We start from the raw sequence: 26968 nt of genomic DNA on the forward strand, positions 1-26968 counted from the left end.
ATATCTAAGGTCTCTAGGTGGATGTCTATCAGATATCTAAGGTCTCTAGTTCTGTCTCTAACAGATATCTAAGGTCTCTAGTTCTGTCTCTATCAGATATCTAAGGTCTCTAGTTCTGTCTCTAACAGATATCTAAGGTCTCTAGATGGATGTCTAGCAGATATCTAAGGTCTCTAGTTCTGTCTCTATCAGATATCTAAGGTCTCTAGATGGATGTCTATCAGATATCTAAGGTCTCTAGATGGATGTCTAACAGATATCTAAGGTCTCTAGTTCTGTCTCTAACAGATATCTAAGGTCTCTAGATGGATGTCTAACAGATATCTAAGGTCTCTAGTTCTGTCTCTATCAGATATCTAAGGTCTCTAGTTCTGTCTCTAACAGATATCTAAGGTCTCTAGTTCTGTCTCTAACAGATATCTAAGGTCTCTAGTGTCTAACAGATATCTAAGGTCTCTAGTTCTGTCTCTATCAGATATCTAAGGTCTCTAGTTCTGTCTCTAACAGATATCTAAGGTCTCTAGTTCTGTCTCTATCAGATATCTAAGGTCTCTAGGTGGATGTCTAACAGATATCTAAGGTCTCTAGTTCTGTCTCTATCAGATATCTAAGGTCTCTAGTTCTGTCTCTAACAGATATCTAAGGTCTCTAGTTCTGTCTCTAACAGATATCTAAGGTCTCTAGTTCTGTCTCTAACAGATATCTAAGGTCTCTAGTTCTGTCTCTAACAGATATCTAAGGTCTCTAGATGGATGTCTAGCAGATATCTAAGGTCTCTAGTTCTGTCTCTAACAGATATCTAAGGTCTCTAGTTCTGTCTCTAACAGATATCTAAGGTCTCTAGGTGGATGTCTAACAGATATCTAAGGTCTCTAGTTCTGTCTCTAGCAGATATCTAAGGTCTCTAGTTCTGTCTCTAACAGATATCTAAGGTCTCTAGTTCTGTCTCTAACAGATATCTAAGGTCTCTAGTTCTGTCTCTAACAGATATCTAAGGTCTCTAGTTCTGTCTCTAACAGATATCTAAGGTCTCTAGTTCTGTCTGTAACAGATATCTAAGGTCTCTAGTTCTGTCTCTAACAGATATCTAAGGTCTCTAGTTCTGTCTCTAACAGATATCTAAGGTCTCTAGTTCTGTCTCTAACAGATATCTAAGGTCTCTAACAGATATCTAAGGTCTCTAGTTCTGTCTCTATCAGATATCTAAGGTCTCTAGTTCTGGTCTCTAACAGATATCTAAGGTCTCTAGTTCTGTCTCTAACAGATATCTAAGGTCTCTAGTTGGATGTCTAACAGATATCTAAGGTCTCTAGGTGGATGTCTATCAGATATCTAAGGTCTCTAGTTCTGTCTCTAACAGATATCTAAGGTCTCTAGTTCTGTCTCTATCAGATATCTAAGGTCTCGAGTTCTGTCTCTAACAGATATCTAAGGTCTCTAGATGGATGTCTAGCAGATATCTAAGGTCTCTAGTTCTGTCTCTATCAGATATCTAAGGTCTCTAGATGGATGTCTATCAGATATCTAAGGTCTCTAGATGGATGTCTAACAGATATCTAAGGTCTCTAGTTCTGTCTCTAACAGATATCTAAGGTCTCTAGATGGATGTCTAACAGATATCTAAGGTCTCTAGTTCTGTCTCTATCAGATATCTAAGGTCTCTAGTTCTGTCTCTAACAGATATCTAAGGTCTCTAGTTCTGTCTCTAACAGATATCTAAGGTCTCTAGGTGGATGTCTAACAGATATCTAAGGTCTCTAGTTCTGTCTCTATCAGATATCTAAGGTCTCTAGTTCTGTCTCTAACAGATATCTAAGGTCTCTAGTTCTGTCTCTATCAGATATCTAAGGTCTCTAGGTGGATGTCTAACAGATATCTAAGGTCTCTAGTTCTGTCTCTATCAGATATCTAAGGTCTCTAGTTCTGTCTCTAACAGATATCTAAGGTCTCTAGTTCTGTCTCTAACAGATATCTAAGGTCTCTAGTTCTGTCTCTAACAGATATCTAAGGTCTCTAGTTCTGTCTCTAACAGATATCTAAGGTCTCTAGATGGATGTCTAGCAGATATCTAAGGTCTCTAGTTCTGTCTCTATCAGATATCTAAGGTCTCTAGTTCTGTCTCTATCAGATATCCAAGGTCTCTAGATGGATGTCTAGCAGATATCTAAGGTCTCTAGTTCTGTCTCTATCAGATATCTAAGGTCTCTAGATGGATGTCTAACAGATATCTAAGGTCTCTAGTTGGATGTCTATCAGATATCTAAGGTCTCTAGTTCTGTCTCTATCAGATATCTAAGGTCTCTAGTTCTGTCTCTAACAGATATCTAAGGTCTCTAGATGGATGTCTAGCAGATATCTAAGGTCTCTAGGTGGATGTCTATCAGATATCTAAGGTCTCTAGATGGATGTCTAACAGATATCTAAGGTCTCTAGGTGGATGTCTATCAGATATCTAAGGTCTCTAGTTCTGTCTCTAACAGATATCTAAGGTCTCTAGGTGGATGTCTAACAGATATCTAAGGTCTCTAGTTCTGTCTCTAACAGATATCTAAGGTCTCTAGTTCTGTCTCTAACAGATATCTAAGGTCTCTAGTTCTGTCTCTAACAGATATCTAAGGTCTCTAGTTCTGTCTCTATCAGATATCTAAGGTCTCTAGTTCTGTCTCTAACAGATATCTAAGGTCTCTAGGTGGATGTCTAACAGATATCTAAGGTCTCTAGTTCTGTCTCTAACAGATATCTAAGGTCTCTAGTTCTGTCTCTAACAGATATCTAAGGTCTCTAGTTCTGTCTCTAACAGATATCTAAGGTCTCTAGTTCTGTCTCTAACAGATATCTAAGGTCTCTAGTTCTGTCTCTAACAGATATCTAAGGTCTCTAGATGGATGTCTATCAGATATCTAAGGTCTCTAGTTCTGTCTCTATCAGATATCTAAGGTCTCTAGTTCTGTCTCTATCAGATATCTAAGGTCTCTAGATGGATGTCTAGCAGATATCTAAGGTCTCTAGTTCTGTCTCTAACAGATATCTAAGGTCTCTAGATGGATGTCTAGCAGATATCTAAGGTCTCTAGGTGGATGTCTATCAGATATCTAAGGTCTCTAGATGGATGTCTAACAGATATCTAAGGTCTCTAGGTGGATGTCTATCAGATATCTAAGGTCTCTAGTTCTGTCTCTAACAGATATCTAAGGTCTCTAGGTGGATGTCTAACAGATATCTAAGGTCTCTAGTTCTGTCTCTAACAGATATCTAAGGTCTCTAGTTCTGTCTCTAACAGATATCTAAGGTCTCTAGTTCTGTCTCTAACAGATATCTAAGGTCTCTAGTTCTGTCTCTATCAGATATCTAAGGTCTCTAGTTCTGTCTCTAACAGATATCTAAGGTCTCTAGGTGGATGTCTAACAGATATCTAAGGTCTCTAGTTCTGTCTCTAACAGATATCTAAGGTCTCTAGTTCTGTCTCTAACAGATATCTAAGGTCTCTAGTTCTGTCTCTAACAGATATCTAAGGTCTCTAGTTGGATGTCTAGCAGCTATCTAAGGTCTCTAGTTCTGTCTATCAGATATCTAAGGTCTCTAGTTCTGTCTCTATCAGATATCTAAGGTCTCTAGATGGATGTCTAACAGATATCTAAGGTCTCTAGTTGGATGTCTAGCAGATATCTAAGGTCTCTAGTTCTGTCTATCAGATATCTAAGGTCTCTAGTTCTGTCTCTAACAGATATCTAAGGTCTCTAGTTGGATGTCTATCAGATATCTAAGGTCTCTAGTTCTGTCTATCAGATATCTAAGGTCTCTAGTTCTGTCTCTAACAGATATCTAAGGTCTCTAGTTGGATGTCTAGCAGATATCTAAGGTCTCTAGTTCTGTCTATCAGATATCTAAGGTCTCTAGTTCTGTCTCTATCAGATATCTAAGGTCTCTAGTTCTGTCTCTAACAGATATCTAAGGTCTCTAGATGGATGTTTAGCAGCTATCTAAGGTCTCTAGTTGGATGTCTAACAGATATCTAAGGTCTCTAGTTGGATGTCTAACATATATCTAAGGTCTCTAGTTCTGTCTCTAACAGATATCTAAGGTCTCTAGTTCTGTCTCTATCAGATATCTAAGGTATCTAGATGGATGTCTATCAGATATCTAAGGTATCTAGATGGATGTCTAGCAGCAGCGTGAGCTACAGTTGGATGTCATGTTACCTTCATCAGTAAAGAGTACTGTTCTACCTATTAAACACAGGAGACAGAGAGAGAGAGGGGTACAGAGGGGCACAGCAACAGATCAAGAACAGGAAACCAGTTACCAAATCAAGATCAGGAACAGCTGGTTACTTGGTGTTGGACCAGAGGTAAGTCCCGACCAGAGGTAAGTCCCGACCAGAGGTAAGTCCAGACCAGAGGTAAGTCCCGACCAGAGGTAAGTCCAGACCAGAGGTAAGTCCAGACCAGAGGTAAGTCCCGACCAGAGGTAAGTCCAGACCAGAGGTAAGTCCAGACCAGAGGTAAGTCCAGACCAGAGGTAAGTCCCGACCAGAGGTAAGTCCAGACCAGAGGTAAGTCCAGACCAGAGGTAAGTCCAGACCAGAGGTAAGTCCAGACCAGAGGTAAGTCCAGACCAGAGGTAAGTCCAGACCAGAGGTAAGTCCAGACCAGAGGTAAGTCCAGACCAGAGGTAAGTCCAGACCAGAGGTAAGTCCAGACCAGAGGTAAGTCCAGACCAGAGGTAAGTCCAGACCAGAGGTAAGTCCAGACCAGAGGTAAGTCCAGACCAGAGGTAAGTCCAGACCAGAGGTAAGTCCAGACCAGAGGTAAGTCCAGACCAGAGGTAAGTCCAGACCAGAGGTAAGTCCAGACCAGAGGTAAGTCCAGACCAGAGGTAAGTCCAGACCAGAGGTAAGTCCAGACCAGAGGTAAGTCCAGACCAGAGGTAAGTCCAGACCAGAGGTAAGTCCAGACCAGAGGTAAGTCCAGACCAGAGGTAAGTCCAGACCAGAGGTAAGTCTGTCCTAAAGGACAATCTGTCCGACTGTACGCACCTTTGGCTTCTAGTTCAAGTTTCTTCTTCTTCGCCCAAATATTATGATAGTTCTCTGCAAGCAGTTCTGCCATGGACTGAAACGAATGGACATAAGAAACACTCTGGTTAATCACTAGACTGGGGCTTACTTTGTCATAACCATTATACACACATCTTGTGTTGCAAGTAACACAGAACGTGTAGCATGTCACTCAGAGTATGTGTAGCGTGTCACTCAGAGTATGTTTAGCATGTCACTCAGAGTATGTTTAGCGTGTCACTCAGAGTATGTGTAGCGTGTCACTCAGAGTATGTGTAGCGTGTCACTCAGAGTATTTGTAGCGTGTCACTCAGAGTACGTGTAGTGTGTCACATGTCACTCAGCATACGTGTAGCGTGTCACTCAGGGTATGTGTAGCGTGTCACTCAGAGTATGTGTAGCGTGTCACTCAGAGTATGTGTAGCGTGTCACCCAGAGTATGTGTAGCATGTCACTCAGAGTATGTGTAGCGTGTCACTCAGAGTATGTGTAGCGTGTCACTCAGAGTATGTGTAGTGTGTCACTCAGAGTATGTTTAGCATGTCACTCAGAGTATGTTTAGCATGTCACTCAGAGTATGTGCAACGTGTCACTCAGACTGTGTGCAGCGTGTCACTCAGACTGTGTTTAGCATGTCACTCAGAGTATGTGCAGCGTGTCACTCAGAGTATGTGTAGAATGTCACTCACGTGCAGGTCCCGGGACAGTGTCACATTGCTCATGTCGATGGGTCTGGGGCTGAAACCTGGAGCTCCTTCGACAGAGTGTTGCTGGGAAGAACACAGAGGGAGAGACGGGACTGTTAGCTACTTGACATGTCCTGTAGTCTCAGGACTCTTCTAAGGACTGTTAGCTACTTGACATGTCCTGTAGTCTCAGGACTGTTAGATACTTGACATGTCCTGTAGTCTCAGGACTGTTAGCTACTTGACATGTCCTGTAGTCTCAGGACTGTTAGATACTTGACATGTCCTGTAGTCTCAGGACTCTTCTAAGGACTGCTAGCTACTTGACATGTCCTGTAGTCTCAGGACTCTTCTCAGGACTGTTAGCTACTTGACATGTCCTGTAGTCTCAGGACTCTTCTAAGGACTGTTAGCTACTTGACATGTCCTGTAGTCTCAGGACTCTTCTAAGGACTGTTAGCTACTTGACATGTCCTGTAGTCTCAGGACTCTTCTAAGGACTGTTAGATACTTGACATGTCCTGTAGTCTCAGATCCTGTTAGCTACTTGACATGTCCTGTAGTCTCAGGACTCTTCTCAGGACTGTTAGCTACTTGACATGTCCTGTAGTCTCAGATCCTGTTAGCTACTTGACATGTCCTGTAGTCTCAGGACTCTTCTCAGGACTGTTAGCTACTTGACATGTCCTGTAGTCTCAGATCCTGTTAGCTACTTGACATGTCCTGTAGTCTCAGATCCTGTTAGCTACTTGACATGTCCTGTAGTCTCAGGACTCTTCTCAGGACTGTTAGCTACTTGACATGTCCTGTAGTCTCAGGACTCTTCTAAGGACTGTTAGCTACTTGACATGTCCTGTAGTCTCAGGACTCTTCTAAGGACTGTTAGCTACTTGACATGTCCTGTAGTCTCAGGACTCTTCTAAGGACTGTTAGATACTTGACATGTCCTGTAGTCTCAGATCCTGTTAGCTACTTGACATGTCCTGTAGTCTCAGGACTCTTCTCAGGACTGTTAGCTACTTGACATGTCCTGTAGTCTCAGATCCTGTTAGCTACTTGACATGTCCTGTAGTCTCAGGACTCTTCTAAGGACTGCTAGCTACTTGACATGTCCTGTAGTCTCAGGACTCTTCTAATGACTGTTAGCTACTTGACATGTCCTGTAGTCTCAGGACTCTTCTAAGGACTGTTAGCTACTTGACATGTCCTGTAGTCTCAGGACTCTTCTCAGGACTGTTAGCTACTTGACATGTCCTGTAGTCTCAGATCCTGTTAGCTACTTGACATGTCCTGTAGTCTCAGGACTCTTCTAAGGACTGTTAGCTACTTGACATGTCCTGTAGTCTCAGGACTCTTCTCAGGACTGTTATCTACTTGACATGTCCTGTAGTCTCAGGACTCTTCTAATGACTGTTAGCTACTTGACATGTCCTGTAGTCTCAGGACTCTTCTCAGGACTGTTAGCTACTTGACATGTCCTGTAGTCTCAGGACTCTTCTAAGGACTGTTAGCTACTTGACATGTCCTCTAGTCTCAGATCCTGTTAGCTACTTGATATGTCCTGTAGTCTCAGGACTCTTCTCAGGACTGTGTAGTCTAGACATGTCCTGTTAGTCTCAGGACTCTTCTCAGGACTGTTAGCTACTTGACATGTCCTGTAGTCTCAGATCCTGTTAGCTACTTGACATGTCCTGTAGTCTCAGGACTCTTCTCAGGACTGTTAGCTACTTGACATGTCCTGTAGTCTCAGATCCTGTTAGCTACTTGACATGTCCTGTAGTCTCAGGACTCTTCTAAGGACTGTTAGCTACTTGACATGTCCTGTAGTCTCAGATCCTGTTAGCTACTTGACATGTCCTGTAGTCTCAGGACTCTTCTCAGGACTGTTAGCTACTTGACATGTCCTGTAGTCTCAGGACTCTTCTAAGGACTGTTAGCTACTTGACATGTCCTGTAGTCTCAGGACTCTTCTAAGGACTGTTAGCTACTTGACATGTCCTGTAGTCTCAGGACTCTTCTCAGGACTGTTAGCTACTTGACATGTCCTGTAGTCTCAGATCCTGTTAGCTACTTGACATGTCCTGTAGTCTCAGGACTCTTCTCAGGACTGTTAGCTACTTGACATGTCCTGTAGTCTCAGATCCTGTTAGCTACTTGACATGTCCTGTAGTCTCAGATCCTGTTAGCTACTTGATATGTCCTGTAGTCTCAGGACTCTTCTCAGGACTGTTAGCTACTTGACATGTCCTGTAGTCTCAGAATGACTCTTCTCAGGACTGTTAGCTACATTGACATGTCCTGGTCAGTAGTCTCAGGACTCTTCTAAGGACTGTTAGCTACTTGACATGTCCTGTAGTCTCAGGACTCTTCTAGGACTGTTAGCTACTTGACATGTCCTGTAGTCTCAGGACTCTTCTAAGGACTGTTAGCTATTGACATGTCCTGTAGTCTCAGATCCTGTTAGCTACTCATGTCCTGTAGTCTCAGATCCTGTTAGCTATGGACATGTCCTGTAGTCTCAGATCCTGTTATAACTTGACATGTCCAGTAGTCTCAGATCCTGTTAGCTATGGACATGTCCTGTAGTCTCAGGACTCTTCTAAGGACTGTTAGCTACTTGAATGTCCTGTAGTCTCAGATCCTGTTAGCTAGCTTGACATGTCCTGTATCTCAGGACTCTTCTCAGGACTGTTAGATACTGACATGTCCTGTAGTCTCAGGACTCTTCTCAGGACTGTTAGCTACTTGACATGTCCTGTAGTCTCAGATCCTGTTAGCTACTTGACATGTCCTGTAGTCTCAGATCCTGTTAGCTACTTGACATGTCCTGTAGTCTCAGATCCTGTTAGCTACTTGACATGTCCTGTAGTCTCAGATCCTGTTAGCTACTTGACATGTCCTGTAGTCTCAGGACTGTTAGCTACTTGACATGTCCTGTAGTCTCAGATCCTGTTAGCTACTTGACATGTCCTGTACTTTGCTCTGACAGGTGAAGGACATACTGTATATTCCGCCAGGCTGAAACAGTCAGTGTCTACTATTGGGAATGTGCCTACTGAGCTGTGGAGTGAATCAGAGAGGAGACTGGACGACCACGTAAAGGCATTACCAGGAGCAGTATAACACAGTGCATTAGAATGGATGGAGCAGCTGGTCAGTACTGTATAACACAGTGCATTAGAATGGATGGAGCAGCTGGTCAGTACTGTATAACTCAGTGCATTATAATGGATGGAGCAGCTGGTCAGTACTGTATAACTCAGTGCATTAGAATGGATGGAGCAGCTGGTCAGTACTGTATAACTCACAGTAGAATGGATGGAGCAGTGCAGTATAATGGATGGAGCAGCTGGTCAGTACTGTATAACTCAGTGCAGTATAATGGATGGAGCAGCTGGTCAGTACTATACAACTCAGTGCATTAGAATGGATGGAGCAGCTGGTCAGTACTGTATAACTCAGTGCAGTAGAATGGATGGAGCAGCTGGTCAGTACTGTATAACTCAGTGCATTAGAATGGATGGAGCAGCTGGTCAGTACTGTATAACTCAGTGCATTAGAATGGATGGAGCAGCTGGTCAGTACTGTATAACACAGTGCATTAGAATGGATGGAGCAGCTGGTCAGTACTGTACAACTCAGTGCATTAGAATGGATGGAGCAGCTGGTCAGTACTGTATAACACAGTGCATTAGAATGGATGGAGCAGCTGGAAGTGTTTCACATCACAGTCAGTGCTGTACCATGTTACATTAAGGCTGTGGCCGTATCCTACCTGGCTGATCTGAGAGATCCTACGTGCTCTGTTGTGTAGGCTGGCTGGGTCTCCCTCCCTGGTCCTCTCTATGCTCCAGCACCACATCACCATCATCTTCAGAGACTCCTTGATAGGCCAGCGGTAAACCTCTTTATCCTAGAGGGACACAGAGAAGAGGCTCAGAGAGAGACTGGACGGTAGACAGATATATCTCACAGGGAAGAAACTCAGAGAGAGACTGGACGGTAAAACTCTTTATCCTAGAGGGACACAGGGAAGAGGTTCAGAGAGAGACTGGACTGTAGACAGATATATCTCACAGGGAAGAGACTCAGAGAGAGACTGGACGGTAGACAGATATATCTCACAGGGAAGAGACTCAGAGAGAGACTGTAAGGTAGTAGACAGATATATCTCACAGGGAAGAGACTCAGAGAGAGACTGGACGGTAAAACTCTTTATCCTAGAGGGACACAGGGAAGAGGTTCAGAGAGAGACTGGACCGTAGACAGATATATCTCACAGGGAAGAGACTCAGAGAGAGACTGGACGGTAGACAGATATATCTCACAGAGAAGAGACTCAGAGAGAGACTGGCCGGTACAACGCTTTATCCTAGAGGGACACAGAGAAGAGGCTCAGAGAGAGACTGGCCGGTACAACTCTTTATCCTAGAGGGACACAGAGAAGAGGCTCAGAGAGAGACTGGCCGGTACAACTCTTTATCCTAGAGGGACACAGGGAAGAGACTCAGAGCGAGACTGGAGGTTAGAAACATAAACCTCTTTATCCTACAGTACAGAAGAGGAGACACATAGAGAAACTTTGTCTGACCTGGTTGTTGATGAACTGAGTCTGACCTGGTTGTTGATGAACTGCGTCTGACCTGGTTGTTGATGAACTGAGTCTGACCTGACCTGGTTGTTGATGAACTGAGTCTGACCTGGTTGTTGATGAACTGAGTCTGACCTGGTTGTTGATGAACTGAGTCTGACCTGACCTGGTTGTTGATGAACTGAGTCTGACCTGGTTGTTGATGAACTGATTCTGACCTGGTTGTTGATGAACTGATTCTGACCTGGTTGTTGATGAACTGAGTCTGAACTGACCTGGTTGTTGATGAACTGAGTCTGACCTGGTTGTTGATGAACTGAGTCTGACCTGACCTGGTTGTTGATGAACTGAGTCTGACCTGACCTGGTTGTTGATGAACTGAGTCTGACCTGGTTGTTGATGAACTGAGTCTGACCTGGTTGTTGATGAACTGAGTCTGACCTGGTTGTTTATGAACTGCGTCTGACCTGGTTGTTGATGAACTGAGTCTGACCTGATCTGGTTGTTGATAAACTGAGTCTGACCTGGTTGTTGATGAACTGAGACTGACCTGGTTGTTGATGAACTGAGTCTGACCTGGTTGTTGATGAACTGAGTCTGACCTGGTTGTTGATGAACTGAGTCTGACCTGACCTGGTTGTTGATGAACTGAGTCTGACCTGGTTGTTGATGAACTGAGTCTGACCTGGTTGTTGATGAACTGAGTCTGACCTGGTTGTTGATGAACTGAGTATGAACTGACCTGGTTGTTGATGAACTGAGTCTGACCTGGTTGTTGATGAACTGAGTCTGACCTGACCTGGTTGTTGATGAACTGAGTCTGACCTGACCTGGTTGTTGATGAACTGAGTCTGACCTGGTTGTTGATGAACTGTGTCTGACCTGGTTGTTGATGAACTGAGTCTGACCTGGTTGTTGATGAACTGAGTCTGACCTGGTTGTTGATGAACTGAGTCTGACCTGGTTGTTGATGAACTGAGTCTGACCTGGTTGTTGATGAACTGAGTCTGACCTGGTTGTTGATGAACTGAGTCTGACCTGGTTGTTTATGAACTGAGTCTGACCTGGTTGTTGATGAACTGAGTCTGACCTGGTTGTTGATGAACTGAGTCTGACCTGGTTGTTGATGAACTGAGTATGAACTGACCTGGTTGTTGATGAACTGAGTCTGACCTGGTTGTTGATGAACTGAGTCTGACCTGACCTGGTTGTTGATGAACTGAGTCTGACCTGGTTGTTGATGAACTGAGTCTGACCTGGTTGTTGATGAACTGAGTCTGACCTGACCTGGTTGTTGATGAACTGAGTCTGACCTGACCTGGTTGTTGATGAACTGAGTCTGACCTGGTTGTTGATGAACTGAGTCTGACCTGGTTGTTGATGAACTGAGTCTGACCTGACCTGGTTGTTGATGAACTGAGTCTGACCTGGTTGTTGATGAACTGAGTCTGACCTGGTTGTTGATGAACTGAGTCTGACCTGACCTGGTTGTTGATGAACTGAGTCTGACCTGGTTGTTGATGAACTGAGTCTGACCTGGTTGTTGATGAACTGAGTCTGACCTGGTTGTTGATGAACTGAGTCTGACCTGGTTGTTGATGAACTGAGTCTGACCTGGTTGTTGATGAACTGAGTCTGACCTGGTTGTTGATGAACTGAGTCTGACCTGGTTGTTGATGAACTGAGTATGAACTGACCTGGTTGTTGATGAACTGAGTATGAACTGACCTGGTTGTTGATGAACTGAGTCTGACCTGGTTGTTGATGAACTGAGTCTGACCTGACCTGGTTGTTGATGAACTGAGTCTGACCTGACCTGGTTGTTGATGAACTGAGTCTGACCTGGTTGTTGATGAACTGAGTCTGACCTGGTTGTTGATGAACTGTGTCTGACCTGGTTGTTGATGAACTGAGTCTGACCTGGTTGTTGATGAACTGAGTCTGACCTGGTTGTTGATGAACTGAGTCTGACCTGGTTGTTGATGAACTGAGTCTGACCTGGTTGTTGATGAACTGAGTCTGACCTGGTTGTTGATGAACTGAGTCTGACCTGACCTGGTTGTTGATGAACTGAGTCTGACCTGACCTGGTTGTTGATGAACTGAGTCTGACCTGGTTGTTGATGAACTGAGTCTGAACTGACCTGGTTGTTGATGAACTGAGTCTGACCTGGTTGTTGATGAACTGAGTCTGACCTGACCTGGTTGTTGATGAACTGAGTCTGACCTGACCTGGTTGTTGATGAACTGAGTCTGACCTGGTTGTTGATAAACTGAGTCTGACCTGGTTGTTGATGAACTGAGTCTGACCTGGTTGTTGATGAACTGAGTCTGACCTGGTTGTTGATGAACTGAGTCTGACCTGGTTGTTGATAAACTGAGTCTGACCTGGTTGCTGACTAACAAATGATAGACCACAGCCTCGTGTTCCAGTACGATCTTACCTTCTCTGACAGCCCTTTATAGGGCTTGAGGAGAGGGTGGACTTTAGAGGCCTCACACACCTTGTCCCCGTGAACCCAGCCGTTGGAAAACTGAGACAGACGAGAGAGAGATATAGGAGAGAGAGCGAATTAAAAATCATTCATTAATGAATTCCTCAATGACTGAATATATGAATCAATGACTGAATCAATAAATCAATGACTGAATCAATGAATCAATGACTGACTCAATGAATCAATGACAGAATCAATTAATCAATGACTGAATCAATGAATCAATGACTGAATCAATGAATCAATGGCTGAATCAATAAATCAAATATTGAATCAATGAATCAATGACTGAATCAATGAATCAATGACTGAATATATGAATCAATGACTGAATCAATGACTGAATCAATGAATCAATGGCTGAATCAATGAATCAATGACTGAATATATGAATCAATGACTCAATCAATGACTGAATCAATGGCTGAATCAATGACTGAATCAATGAATCAATTCCTCATTCAATCAAGAGCTTCGAGACAACCCCCTCACCTTGTCCATGGACCACTTGTCATGTGAATGCTCAGCGTATTTAGTGACAAAGTGATCCAGCTCCTCCGGGACGTTCACACTGGGCCACAGCAGGGACACAAAAGAAGTACAACGACCGTCACTGTCACACGCCCCGTCAGAAAGAAGAGAATACCTTGATTGTATTCAGACTGAAGCAACTGAATCAACTGTGTCTTACTTGGTGGTGTCTGCTGGCTGTGGGTTGAAGTTTCCCTCGGGGTCCATAGAGGACTGTTTCTCCATCACGGCCACATAGTTACTCTCCATGTAGTCAGGTGGTAGTGCCCCGGCCACGGCACTCAGACACGGGAGAGCCAGTTTAAACAGCTCCTGGTCGTACCTCTGGAGAGGGAGAGGAGACCGCTGCATATGAAGAGAGAGAGAGAGTGTGTGTGTGTGTGTGTGTGTGTGTGTGTGTGTGTGTGTGTGTGTGTGTGTGTGTGTGTGTGTGTGTGTGTGTGTGTGTGTGTGTGTGTGTGTGTGTGTGTGTGTGTGTGTGTGTGTGTGTGTGTGTGTGTGTGTGTGTGTGTGTGTGTAGTCAGGAACCACAGCAGAGACAGTTTAAACAGCTTCTGGACCCCTGGTCAAGGCAGGTCAGAGACAGTTTAAACAGCTTCTGGACCCCTGGTTGGGGCAGGTCAGAGACAGTTTAAACAGCTTCTGGACCCCTGGTTGGGGCAGGTCAGAGACAGTTTAAACAGCTTCTGGACCCTTGGTTGGGGCAGGTCAGAGACAGTTTAAACAGCTTCTGGACCCCTGGTTGGGGCAGGTCAGAGACAGTTTAAACAGCTTCTGGACCCCTGGTTGGGGCAGGTCAGAGACAGTTTAAACAGCTTCTAGACCCCTGGTCGGGGCAGGTCAGAGACAGTTTAAACAGCTTCTGGACCCCTGGTTGGGGCAGGTCAGAGACAGTTTAAACAGCTTCTGGACCCCTGGTTGGGGCAGGTCAGAGACAGTTTAAACAGCTTCTGGACCCCTGGTTGGGGCAGGTCAGAGACAGTTTAAACAGCTTCTGGACCCCTGGTTGGGGCAGGTCAGAGACAGTTTAAACAGCTTCTGGACCCCTGGTTGGGGCAGGTCAGAGACAGTTTAAACAGCTTCTGACCCCTGGTCGGGGCAGGTCAGAGACAGTTTAAACAGCTTCTGGACCCCTGGTTGGGGCAGGTCAGAGACAGTTTAAACAGCTTCTGGACACCTGGTTGGGGCAGGTCAGAGACAGTTTAAACAGCTTCTGGACCCCTGGTTGGGGCAGGTCAGAGACCGTTTAAACAGCTTCTGGACCCCTGGTTGGGGCAGGTCAGAGACAGTTTAAACAGCTTCTGGACCCCTGGTCGGGGCAGGTCAGAGACAGTTTAAACAGCTTCTGGACCCCTGGTCGGGGCAGGTCAGAGACAGTTTAAACAGCTTCTGGACCCCTGGTTGGGGCAAAAGGCTAATATGAAGCTTTGTCTCGACATAAAACACAAATCACTTTATAACCCAGTGTGATGGTGAACAAGACAATGTGAGTGAAGTTACAAGGTGCATTGGATTCCAACTGTATGGATTGAGAGGGCACGACTAGAGGGCCCTGACCACTAGAGGGCCCTGACCACTAGAGGGCCCTGACCACTAGAGGGCCCTGACCACTAGAGGGCCCTGACCACTAGAGGGCCCTGACCACTCCCAGGGTAAGATAGTATGGTAGGTTTCCCCCTGACCACTAGAGGGCCCTGACCACTAGAGGGCCCTGACCACTAGAGGGCCCTGACCACTCCCAGGTTAAGATAGTATGGTAGGTTTCCCCCTGACCACTAGAGGGCCCTGACCACTCCCAGGGTACGATAGTATGGTAGGTTTCCCCCTGACCACTAGAGGGCCCTGACCACTCCCAGGTTAAGATAGTATGGTAGGTTTCCCCCTGACCACTAGAGGGCCCTGACCACTAGAGGGCCCTGACCACTAGAGGGCCCTGACCACTCCCAGGGTAAGATAGAATGGTAGGTGATGTTTCCCCCTGACCACTAGAGGGCCCTGACCACTCCCAGGGTAAGATATTATGGTAGGTGATGTTTCCCCCTGACCACTAGAGGGCCCTGACCACTCCCAGGGTAAGATAGTATGGTAGGTTTCCCCCTGACCACTAGAGGGCCCTGACCACTAGAGGGCCCTGACCACTAGAGGGCCCTGACCACTCCCAGGGTACGATAGTATGGTAGGTTTCCCCCTGACCACTAGAGGGCCCTGACCACTCCCAGGTTAAGATAGTATGGTAGGTTTCCCCCTGACCACTAGAGGGCCCTGACCACTCCCAGGGTAAGATAGAATGGTAGGTGATGTTTCCCCCTGACCACTAGAGGGCCCTGACCACTCCCAGGGTAAGATAGTATGGTAGGTGATGTTTCCCCCTGACCACTGGCCCTGACCACTAGAGGGCCCTGACCACTCCCAGGGTAAGATAGTATGGTAGGTTTCCCCCTGACCACTAGAGGGCCCTGACCACTCCCAGGGTACAATAGTATGGTAGGTTTCCCCCTGACCACTAGAGGGCCCTGACCACTCCCAGGGTACGATAGTATGGTAGGTGATGTTCCCCCCTGACCACTAGAGGGCCCTGACCACTCCCAGGGTACAATAGTATGGTAGGTTTCCCCCTGACCACTAGAGGGCCCTGACCACTCCCAGGTTAAGATAGTATGGTAGGTTTCCCCCTGACCACTAGAGGGCCCTGACCACTAGAGGGCCCTGACCACTCTCAGGGTACGATAGTATGGTAGGTGATGTTCCCCCCTGACCACTAGAGGGCCCTGACCACTCCCAGGGTACGATAGTATGGTAGGTTTCCCCCTGACCACTAGAGGGCCCTGACCACTAGAGGGCCCTGACCACTAGAGGGCCCTGACCACTAGAGGGCCCTGACCACTCCCAGGGTAAGATAGTATGGTAGGTATCCCCCTGACCACTAGAGGGCCCTGACCACTAGAGGGCCCTGACCACTCCCAGGGTACGATAGTATGGTAGGTTTCCCCCTGACCACTAGAGGGCCCTGACCACTAGAGGGCCCTGACCACTCCCAGGGTAAGATAGTATGGTAGGTTTCCCCCTGACCACTAGAGGGCCCTGACCACTCCCAGGGTAAGATAGTATGGTAGGTGATGTTTCCCCCTGACCACTAGAGGGCCCTGACCACTCCCAGGGTAAGATAGAATGGTAGGTGATGTTTCCCCCTGACCACTAGAGGGCCCTGACCACTCCCAGGGTAAGATAGTATGGTAGGTTTCCCCCTGACCACTAGAGGGCCCTGACTACTCCCAGGGTACGATAGTATGGTAGGTGATGTTTCCCCCTGACCACTAGAGGGCCCTGACCACTCCCAGGGTACGATAGTATGGTAGGTTTCCCCCTGACCATTAGAGGGCCCTGACCACTCCCAGGGTAAGATAGTATGGTAGGTGATGTTCCCCACTGACCACTAGAGGGCCCTAAACCATCACAATCTCAGCATCTTCAACAGGTACAACACCGTGATAAGCACAGTAGATGGACTGAATACCACAGTAGATGGGACTGAATACCACAGTAGATGGGACTGAATACCACAGTAGATGGGACTGAATAACACAGTAGATGGACTGAATACCACAGTAGATGGACTGAATACCACAGTAGATGGACTGAATACCACAGTAGATGGACTGAATACCACAGTAGATGGACTGAATACCACAGTAGATGGACTGAATACCACAGTAGATGGACTGAATACCACAGTAGATGGGACTGAATACCACAGTAGATGGACTGAATACCACAGTAGATGGACTGAATACCACAGTAGATGGGACTGAATACCACAGTAGATGGGCTGAATACCACAGTAGATGGACTGAATACCACAGTAGATGGACTGAATACCACAGTAGATGGACTGAATACCACAGTAGATGGGACTGAATACCACAGTAGATGGGACTGAATACCACAGTAGATGGACTGAATACCACAGTAGATGGACTGAATACCACAGTAGATGGACTGAATACCACAGTAGATGGGACTGAATACCACAGTAGATGGACTGAATACCACAGTAGATGGGACTGAATACCACAGTAGATGGACTGAATACCACAGCAGATACTGAATATGACAGTAGATACTGAATACCACAGTAGATGGACTGAATACCACAGTAGATGGACTGAATACCACAGTAGATGGACTGAATACCACAGTAGATGGACTGAATACCACAGTAGATGGACTGAATACCACAGTAGATGGACTGAATACCACAGTAGATGGACTGAATACCACAGTAGATGGACTGAATACCACAGTAGATGGACTGAATACCACAGTAGATGGACTGAATACCACAGTAGATGGACTGAATACCACAGCAGATACTGAATATGACAGTAGATACTGAATACCACAGTAGATGGACTGAATACCACAGTAGATGGACTGAATACCACAGTAGATGGACTGAATACCACAGTAGATGGACTGAATACCACAGTAGATACTGAATACCACAGTAGATGGACTGAATACCACAGTAGATGGACTGAATAGCACAGTAGATGGACTGAATACCACAGTAGATGTAGTCCACAGGAGGTTGGTGACACCTTCATTTTGGGAGGACGGGGCTCGTTGTAATGGCTGGAGCGGGAAATCACCAGAACGGTATCAGACACATCCGACGCGTGGTTTCCACGGTTTCCAGGTGTTTCCGATGCCAATCCCCTTTACTCCGTTGCATACATTATTATGAGCCCGTCCTCCTCCCCTCACCAGCCTCCACTGGATGTAGTCTGTACCTTGCGAGACAGAGCATCGAAGATGCCCCAGAACAGCTTCCTGGAGAGATGCAGCTCTTCGTCCGACGACGCCCCAAAGCTCCCCCAGCCGCCCGTCAGACAGTAGTACTTCCAACAACGCTCGTAGTGATTGGTCAACAGCTGAAACATCAAGATACGCAGTCTACAATCGTGCTCAAAGATGCATGATTACTGAACACCTCAGAAACACACACAATACTATAATGAGGTTGGAGGAGGTTGGAGAATGTGGTTGGAGGAGGTTGGAGGATGTGGTTGGAGGAGGAGGTTGGAGGAGGAGGAGGAGGTTGGATGAGGATGAGGTTGGAGGAGGAGGATGTTGGATGAGGTTGGAGGATGAGGTTGAATGAGGTTGGATGAGGAGGAGGAGGTTGGAGGAGGAGGTTGGAGAAGGATGAGGAGGAGGATGATGGAGGAGGAGGAGGAGGTTGAAGGAGGATGAGGAGGAGGATGATGGAGGAGGAGGTTGGAGGAGGATGAGGAGGAGGATGAGGAGGAGGATGATCTAATTCTCTCCTTCTTTCTTTCTCTCTCTCTCTCTGAGGACCTGAGCCCTAGGACCATGCCCCAGGACTACCTGACATGATGACTCCTTGCTGTCCCCAGTCCACCTGGCCATGCTGCTGCTCCAGTTTCAACTGACCTAAGCCCTAGGACCATGCCCCAGGACTACCTGACATGATGACTCCTTGCTGTCCCCAGTCCACCTTGCCATGCTGCTGCTCCAGTTTCAACTGTTCTGCCTTACTATTATTCAACCATGCTGGTCATTTATGAACATTTGAACATCTTGGCCATGTTCTGTTATAATCTCCACCCGGCACAGCCAGAAGAGGACTGGCCACCCCTCATAGCCTGGTTCCTCTCTACCCGGCACAGCCAGAAGAGGACTGGCCACCCCTCATAGCCTGGTTCCTCTCTACCCAGCACAGCCAGAAGAGGACTGGCCACCCCACATAGCCTGGTTCCTCTCTAGGTTTCTAATCTCCACCCGGCACAGCCAGAAGAGGACTGGCCACCCCACATAGCCTGGTTCCTCTCTAGGTTTATAATCTCCACCCGGCACAGTCAGTAGAGGACTGGCCACCCCTCATAGCCTGGTTCCTCTCTAGGTTTATAATCTCCACCCGGCACAGCCAGAAGAGGACTGGCCACCCCACATAGCCTGGTTCCTCTCTAGGTTTCTTCCTAGGTTTTGGCCTTTCTAGGGAGTTTTTCCTAGCCACCGTGCTTCTACACCTGCATTGCTTGCTGTTTGGGGTTTTAGGCTGGGTTTCTGTACAGCACTTTGAGATATCAGCTGATGTACGAAGGGCTATATAAATACATTTGATTTGATTTTATTTGATGATGGAGGAGGAGGAGGTTGGATGAGGTTGGAGGATGAGGTTGGAGGAGGATGAGGTTGGAGGAGGATGAGGAGGAGGATGATGGAGGAGGAGGTTGGATGAGGTTGGAGGAGGAAGTTGGTTGAGGTTGGAGGATGAGGTTGGAGGAGAGAGGAGGGAGGGAAAGAAGGAGGGAGGAGGAGGTTGGACGAGGAGGTTGGAGGAGGGAGGGATGGAAGGAAGGAGGGAGGAGGAGGCTGGAGGAGGAGGCTGGATGAGGTTGGTGGAGGAGGTTGGAGGATGAGGTTGGAGGATGAGGTTGGAGGATGAGGTTGGAGGATGAGGTTGGAGGACATTGTGTCAGGAGATTAGCCACATGGCGGGCTACAGAGAAGAAGACCTAATGAAACCTTGAGAGGCATCTTGGTGTGTTCGTTGAGGAGAGGAACATCGAACACCAAGCGTCTCAGCAGGTGTTGCATCATGGACGGCCTCAGTTGACTGGGAACACACACACACACACACACACACACACACACACACACACACACACACACACACACACACACACACACACACACACACACACACACACACACACACACACACACACACACACACACACACACACAGGCTTATTAAAGGACCACTACCATAGAAGTAGGAAAGTGTACCCCAAACATCCCTTAGCCACACCTACAGATGTAGGATCATAATTTGAGCCAGTTTACTACAGCAGGAAAAAAATCCCAAAGTAACAGGAAATGTGAATTATTATGTAGATTATAATGAATGGACATTTCTGTAGGGGTTGATAATCTAGTCTGACATTTCTAAATCGTAATTACAAAACTTCAGAAGCCTTATAAAACCTCAAATACACTACACATTTTTAATTTTCATCCACAGGATGATCAAATTCAGATCCTACATCTGTAGCCAGAAGACAGATAGTCATATAGAGAGTGTAACCATCCCTACAGTTGTAACCATCCCTTACCCACAGGTAGCCAGTCAAATATACTAGCAGAGAGTAACCCGAAAGCCCTTCCTTACCCACAGGTGGCCAGTCAAATATACTAGCAGAGAGTAACCCAAAAGCCATTCCTTATCCACAGGTGGCCAGTCAAATATACTAGCAGAGAGTAACCCGAAAGCCCTTCCTTACCCACAGGTAGCCAGTCAAATATACTAGCAGAGAGTAACCCGAAAGCCCTTCCTTACCCACAGGTAGCCAGCAGACACTCCTCGATAGCGTCTCTCTGTGCCTTGGTGAGGCAGCATCCTTTAGAGAGCCGGTAGACGGTGTGAAGTAGAGAGTCTATGAGCGAGGCGTAGGGCTCTGTCCCAGCGAACAGTGGGGCACACTTAGTGAGCAGGGGAAGAACAGCTGTACACAGATACCTGTTGAGGGCCAGAGCCATGTCTGTAGAGCTCAGAGCAGCCTGGGGGAGAAACATAGAGACAACACAGGGACGAGGTTAGGGTCAGGGCCATGTCTGTAGAGGTCAGAGGTTAGGGTCAGGGCCATGTCTGTAGAGCTCAGAGCAGCCTGGGGGAGAAACATAGAGACAACACAGGGACGAGGTTAGGGTCAGGGCCATGTCTGTAGAGGTCAGAGGTTAGGGTCAGGGCCATGTTAGGGTCAGGGACAACATGTTAGGGTCAGGGCCATGTCTGTAGAGCTCAGAGCAGCCTGGGGAGAAACATAGAGACAACACAGGGACGAGGTTAGGGTCAGGGCCATGTCTGTAGAGGTCAGAGGTTAGGGTCAGGGCCATGTCTGTAGAGCTCAGAGCAGCCTGGGGGAGAAACATAGAGACAACACAGGGACGAGGTTAGGGTCAGGGCCATGTCTGTAGAGGTCAGAGGTTAGGGTCAGAGTCTGTAGAGCAGAGCAGCCTGGGGGAGAAACATAGAGACAACACAGGGACGAGGTTAGGGTCAGGGCCATGTCTGTATAGAGCTCAGAGCAGCCTGGGGGGAGACACATAGAGACAACACAGGGACGAGGTTAGGGTCAGGGCCATGTCTATAGAGCTCAGAGCAGCCTGGGGGGAGACACATAGAGACAACACATGTCTATAGGACGAGGTTAGGGTCAGGGCCATGTCTGTAGAGCTCAGAGCAGCCTGGGGGAGACACATAGAGGGACGAGGTTAGGGTCAGGGCCATGTCTGTAGAGCTCAGAGCAGCCTGGGGGGAGAAACATAGAGACAACACAGGGACGAGGTTAGGGTCAGGGCCATGTCTGTAGAGCTCAGAGGTTAGGGTCAGGGCCATGTCTGTAGAGGTCAGAGGTTAGGGTCAGGGCCATGTCTGTAGAGCTCAGAGGTTAGGGTCAGGGCCATGTCTGTAGAGGTCAGAGGTTAGGGTCAGGGCCATGTCTGTAGAGGTCAGAGGTTAGGGCCAGGGCCATGTCTGTAGAGCTCAGAGCAGCCTGGGGGAGAAACATAGAGACAACACAGGGACGAGGTTAGGGTCAGGACCATGTCTGTAGAGGTCAGAGGTTAGGGTCAGGGCCATGTCTGTAGAGGTCAGAGCAGCCTGGGGGAGAAACATAGAGACAACACAGGGACGAGGTTAGGGTCAGGGCCATGTCTGTAGAGGTCAGAGGTTAGGGTCAGGGCCATGTCTGTAGAGGTCAGAGCAGCCTGGGGGAGAAACATAGAGACAACACAGGGACGAGGTTAGGGTCAGGGCCATGTCTGTAGAGGTCAGAGGTTAGGGTCAGGGCCATGTCTGTAGAGCTCAGAGCAGCCTGGGGGAGAAACATAGAGACAACACAGGGACGAGGTTAGGGTCAGGGCCATGTCTGTAGAGGTCAGAGGTTAGGGTCAGGGCCATGTCTGTAGAGGTCAGAGCAGCCTGGGGGAGAAACATAGAGACAACACAGGGACGAGGTTAGGGTCAGGGCCATGTCTGTAGAGCTCAGAGCAGCCTGGGGGGAGACACATAGAGACAACACAGGGACGAGGTTAGGGTCAGGGCCATGTCTAGCCTGGGGGAGACACATAGAGCTCAGAGCAGCCTGGGGGGAGACACATAGAGACAACACAGGGACGAGGTTAGGGTCAGGGCCATGTCTATAGAGCTCAGAGCAGCCTGGGGGGAGACACATAGAGACAACACAGGGACGAGGTTAGGGTCAGGGCCATGTCTGTAGAGCTCAGAGCAGCCTGGGGGGAGAAACATAGAGACAACACAGGGACGAGGTTAGGGTCAGGGCCATGTCTGTAGAGCTCAGAGGTTAGGGTCAGGGCCATGTCTGTAGAGGTCAGAGGTTAGGGTCAGGGCCATGTCTGTAGAGCTCAGAGGTTAGGGTCAGGGCCATGTCTGTAGAGGTCAGAGGTTAGGGTCAGGGCCATGTCTGTAGAGGTCAGAGGTTAGGGCCAGGGCCATGTCTGTAGAGCTCAGAGCAGCCTGGGGGAGAAACATAGAGACAACACAGGGACGAGGTTAGGGTCAGGGCCATGTCTGTAGAGGTCAGAGGTTAGGGTCAGGGCCATGTCTGTAGAGGTCAGAGCAGCCTGGGGGAGAAACATAGAGACAACACAGGGACGAGGTTAGGGTCAGGGCCATGTCTGTAGAGGTCAGAGCAGCCTGGGGGGAGAAACATAGAGACAACACAGGGACGAGGTTAGGGTCAGGGGTTAGAGACTTACTGCATCTACAGGGTTAGAGACTCACTGTGTCTACAGGGTTAGAGACTCACTGTGTCTACAGGGTTAGAGACTCACTGTGTCTACAGGGTTAGAGACTCACTGTGTCTACAGGGTTAGAGACTCACTGTGTCTACAGGGTTAGAGACTCACTGTGTCTGTGTCTAGGGTTAGAGACTCACTGTGTCTACAGGGTTAGAGACTCACTGTGTCTACAGGGTTTGGAGAGACTCACTGTGTCTACAGGGTTAGAGACTCACTGTGTCTACAGGTTTGTTAGAGACTCACTGTGTCTACAGGGTTAGAGACTCACTGTGTCTACAGGGTTAGAGACTCACTGTGTCTACAGGGTTAGAGACTCACTGTGTCTATAAGGTTTGGGTTAGAGACTCACTGTGTCTACAGGGTTAGAGACTCACTGTGTCTACAGGGTTAGAGACTCACTGTGTCTATAGGGTTAGAGACTCACTGTGTCTACAGGGTTAGAGACTCATTGTGTCTATAAGGTTTGGGTTAGAGACTCACTGTGTCTACAGGGTTTGGTTAGAGACTCACTGTGTCTACAGGGTTAGAGACTCACTGTGTCTATAAGGTTTGGGTTAGAGACTCACTGTGTCTACAGGGTTAGAGACTCATTGTGTCTATAAGGTTTGGGTTAGAGACTCACTGTGTCTACAGGGTTAGAGACTCATTGTGTCTATAAGGTTTGGGTTAGAGACTCACTGTGTCTATAAGGTTTGGGTTAGAGACTCACTGTGTCTACAGGGTTTGGGTTAGAGACTCACTGTGTCTATAAGGTTTGGGTTAGAGACTCACTGTGTCTACAGGGTTAGAGACTTACTGTGTCTATAAGGTTTGGGTTAGAGACTCACTGTGTCTACAGGGTTTGGGTTAGAGACTCACTGTGTCTACAGGGTTTGGGTTAGAGACTCACTGTGTCTACAGGGTTTGGGTTAGAGACTCACTGTGTCTACAGGGTTAGAGACTTACTGTGTCTATAAGGTTTGGGTTAGAGACTCACTGTGTCTATAAGGTTTGGGTTAGAGACTCACTGTGTCTACAGGGTTAGAGACTCACTGTGTCTACAGGGTTTGGGTTAGAGACTCACTGTGTCTATAAGGTTTGGGTTAGAGACTCACTGTGTCTACAGGGTTTGGGTTAGAGACTCACTGTGTCTACAGGGTTTGGGTTAGAGACTCACTGTGTCTATAAGGTTTGGGTTAGAGACTCACTGTGTCTACAGGGGTTGGGTTAGAGACACTGTGTCTATAAGGTTTGGGTTAGAGACTCACTGTGTCTACAGGTTTGGGTTAGAGACTCACTGTGTCTACAGGGTTTGTCTACAGGTTAGAGACTCACTGTGTCTACAGGGTTTGGGTTAGAGACTCACTGTGTCTACAGGGTTTAGAGACTCACTGTGTCTACAGGGTTTGGGTTAGAGACTCACTGTGTGTCTACAGGGTTTGGGTTAGAGACTCACTGTGTCTACAGGGTTAGAGACTCACTGTGTCTACAGGATTTGGGTTAGAGACTCACTGTGTCTACAGGGTTAGAGACTCACTGTGTCTACAGGGTTTGGGTTAGAGACTCACTGTGTCTACAGGGTTTGGGTTAGAGACTCACTGTGTCTAGAGACTCAGGGGTTTGGGTTAGAGACTCACTGTGTCTACAGGGTTAGAGACTCACTGTGTCTACAGGGTTAGAGACTCACTGTGTCTACAGGGTTTGGGTTAGAGACTCACTGTGTCTACAGGGTTTGGGTTAGAGACTCACTGTGTCTACAGGGTTTGGGTTAGAGACTCACTGTGTCTACAGGGTTTGGGTTAGAGACTCACTGTGTCTACAGGGTTTGGGTTAGAGACTCACTGTGTCTACAGGGTTTGGGTTAGAGACTCACTGTGTCTACAGGGTTTGGTCTACAGGATTTGGGTTAGACTCACTGTGTCTACAGGGTTTGGGTTAGAGACTCACTGTGTCTACAGGGTTTGGGTTAGAGACTCACTGTGTCTACAGGGTTAGAGACTCACTGTGTCTACAGGGTTTGGGTTAGAGACTCACTGTGTCGAGCGAGGCAGCAGCCCTGAGGTCAGGCAGGAAGCCCACCTCCAGCAGATGAAGCAGGAAGTTCTGGTCCTCTATCCCGTAGACCCGGTCCAGGAACAGCACCATGGCTGCCTTGTGGTCCGGACAGAACCCTGCTGACATGTCAGGCTCCACCACAGACCCATCTAGACACACAACAGACAGGCCATAGTCAGACTCTACCACCGACCCATCTAGACACACAACAGACAGGCCAGAGTCAGACTCTACCACCGACCCATCTAGACACACAACAGACAGACCATAGTCAGACTCTACCACCGACCCATCTAGACACACAACAGACAGGCCAGACTCTACCACAGACCCATCTAGACACACAACAGACAGGCCATAGTCAGACTCTACCACAGACCCATCTAGACACACAACAGACAGGCCATAGTCAGACTCTACCACAGACCCATCTAGACACACAACAGACAGGCCATAGTCAGACTCTACCACAGACCCATCTAGACACACAACAGACAGGCCATAGTCAGACTCTACCACAGACCCATCTAGACACACAACAGACAGGCCATAGTTAGACTCTACCACAGACCCATCTAGACACACAACAGACAGACCATAGTCAGACTCTACCACCGACCCATCTAGACACACACAACAGACAGACCAGACTCTACCACAGACCCATCTAGACACACAACAGACAGACCAGACTCTACCACAGACCCATCTAGACACACAACAGACAGGCCATAGTCAGACTCTACCACAGACCCATCTAGACACACAACAGGCCATAGTCAGACTCTACCACAGACCCATCTAGACACACAACAGACAGGCCAGACTCTACCACAGACCCATCTAGACACACAACAGACAGGCCAGACTCTACCACCGACCCATCTAGACACACAACAGACAGGCCATAGTCAGACTCTACCATAGACCCATCTAGACACACAACAGACAGGCCATAGTCAGACTCTACCACAGACCCATCTAGACACACAACAGACCAGAGTCAGACTCCACCACCGACCCATCTAGACACACAACAGACAGACCATAGTCAGACTCTACCACAGACCCATCTAGACACACAACAGACAGACCAGACTCTACCACAGACCCATCTAGATACACAACAGACAGGCCATAGTCAGACTCTACCACAGACCCATCTAGACACACAACAGACAGGCCAGACTCTACCACCGACCCATCTAGACACACAACAGACAGACCAGACTCTACCACCGACCCATCTAGACACACAACAGACAGACCATAGTCAGACTCTACCACAGACCCATCTAGACACACACAACAGACAGGCCAGAGTCAGACTCTACCACAGACCCATCTAGACACACAACAGACAGGCCATAGTTAGACTCTACCACCGACCCATCTAGACACACAACAGACAGGCCATAGTCAGACTCTACCACAGACCCATCTAGACACACAACAGACAGGCCATAGTCAGACTCTACCACAGACCCATCTAGACACACAACAGACAGGCCATAGTCAGACTCTACCACAGACCCATCTAGACACACACAACAGACCAGACTCTACCACCGACCCATCTAGACACACAACAGACAGGCCATAGTCAGACTCTACCACAGACCCATCTAGACACACAACAGACAGGCCATAGTCAGACTCTACCACAGACCCATCTAGACACACAACAGACAGACCATAGTCAGACTCTACCACAGACCCATCTAGAC

General features: G+C 47.6%; 1 protein-coding gene across 1 annotated transcript in view; it reads right to left on the reverse strand.

Moving 5' to 3' along the window:
- Positions 1-26968, reverse strand: part of LOC124041068 (ryanodine receptor 2-like) — a gene marked incomplete at its 3' end in the record, with an annotated part of 293761 nt that overhangs the window by 50457 nt on the left and 216336 nt on the right. The window contains 10 exon segments of the mRNA XM_046358233.1: positions 5036-5111; positions 5746-5826; positions 9518-9655; positions 12777-12866; positions 13323-13401; positions 13522-13685; positions 18152-18292; positions 19911-20001; positions 20725-20945; positions 25221-25390. Coding sequence (XP_046214189.1) covers positions 5036-5111; positions 5746-5826; positions 9518-9655; positions 12777-12866; positions 13323-13401; positions 13522-13685; positions 18152-18292; positions 19911-20001; positions 20725-20945; positions 25221-25390 — 1251 coding nt within the window.

Source organism: Oncorhynchus gorbuscha, linkage group LG08 (assembly GCF_021184085.1).
Source record: "Oncorhynchus gorbuscha isolate QuinsamMale2020 ecotype Even-year linkage group LG08, OgorEven_v1.0, whole genome shotgun sequence".
In the NCBI taxonomy this organism is placed as follows: Eukaryota; Metazoa; Chordata; class Actinopteri; order Salmoniformes; family Salmonidae; genus Oncorhynchus; species Oncorhynchus gorbuscha.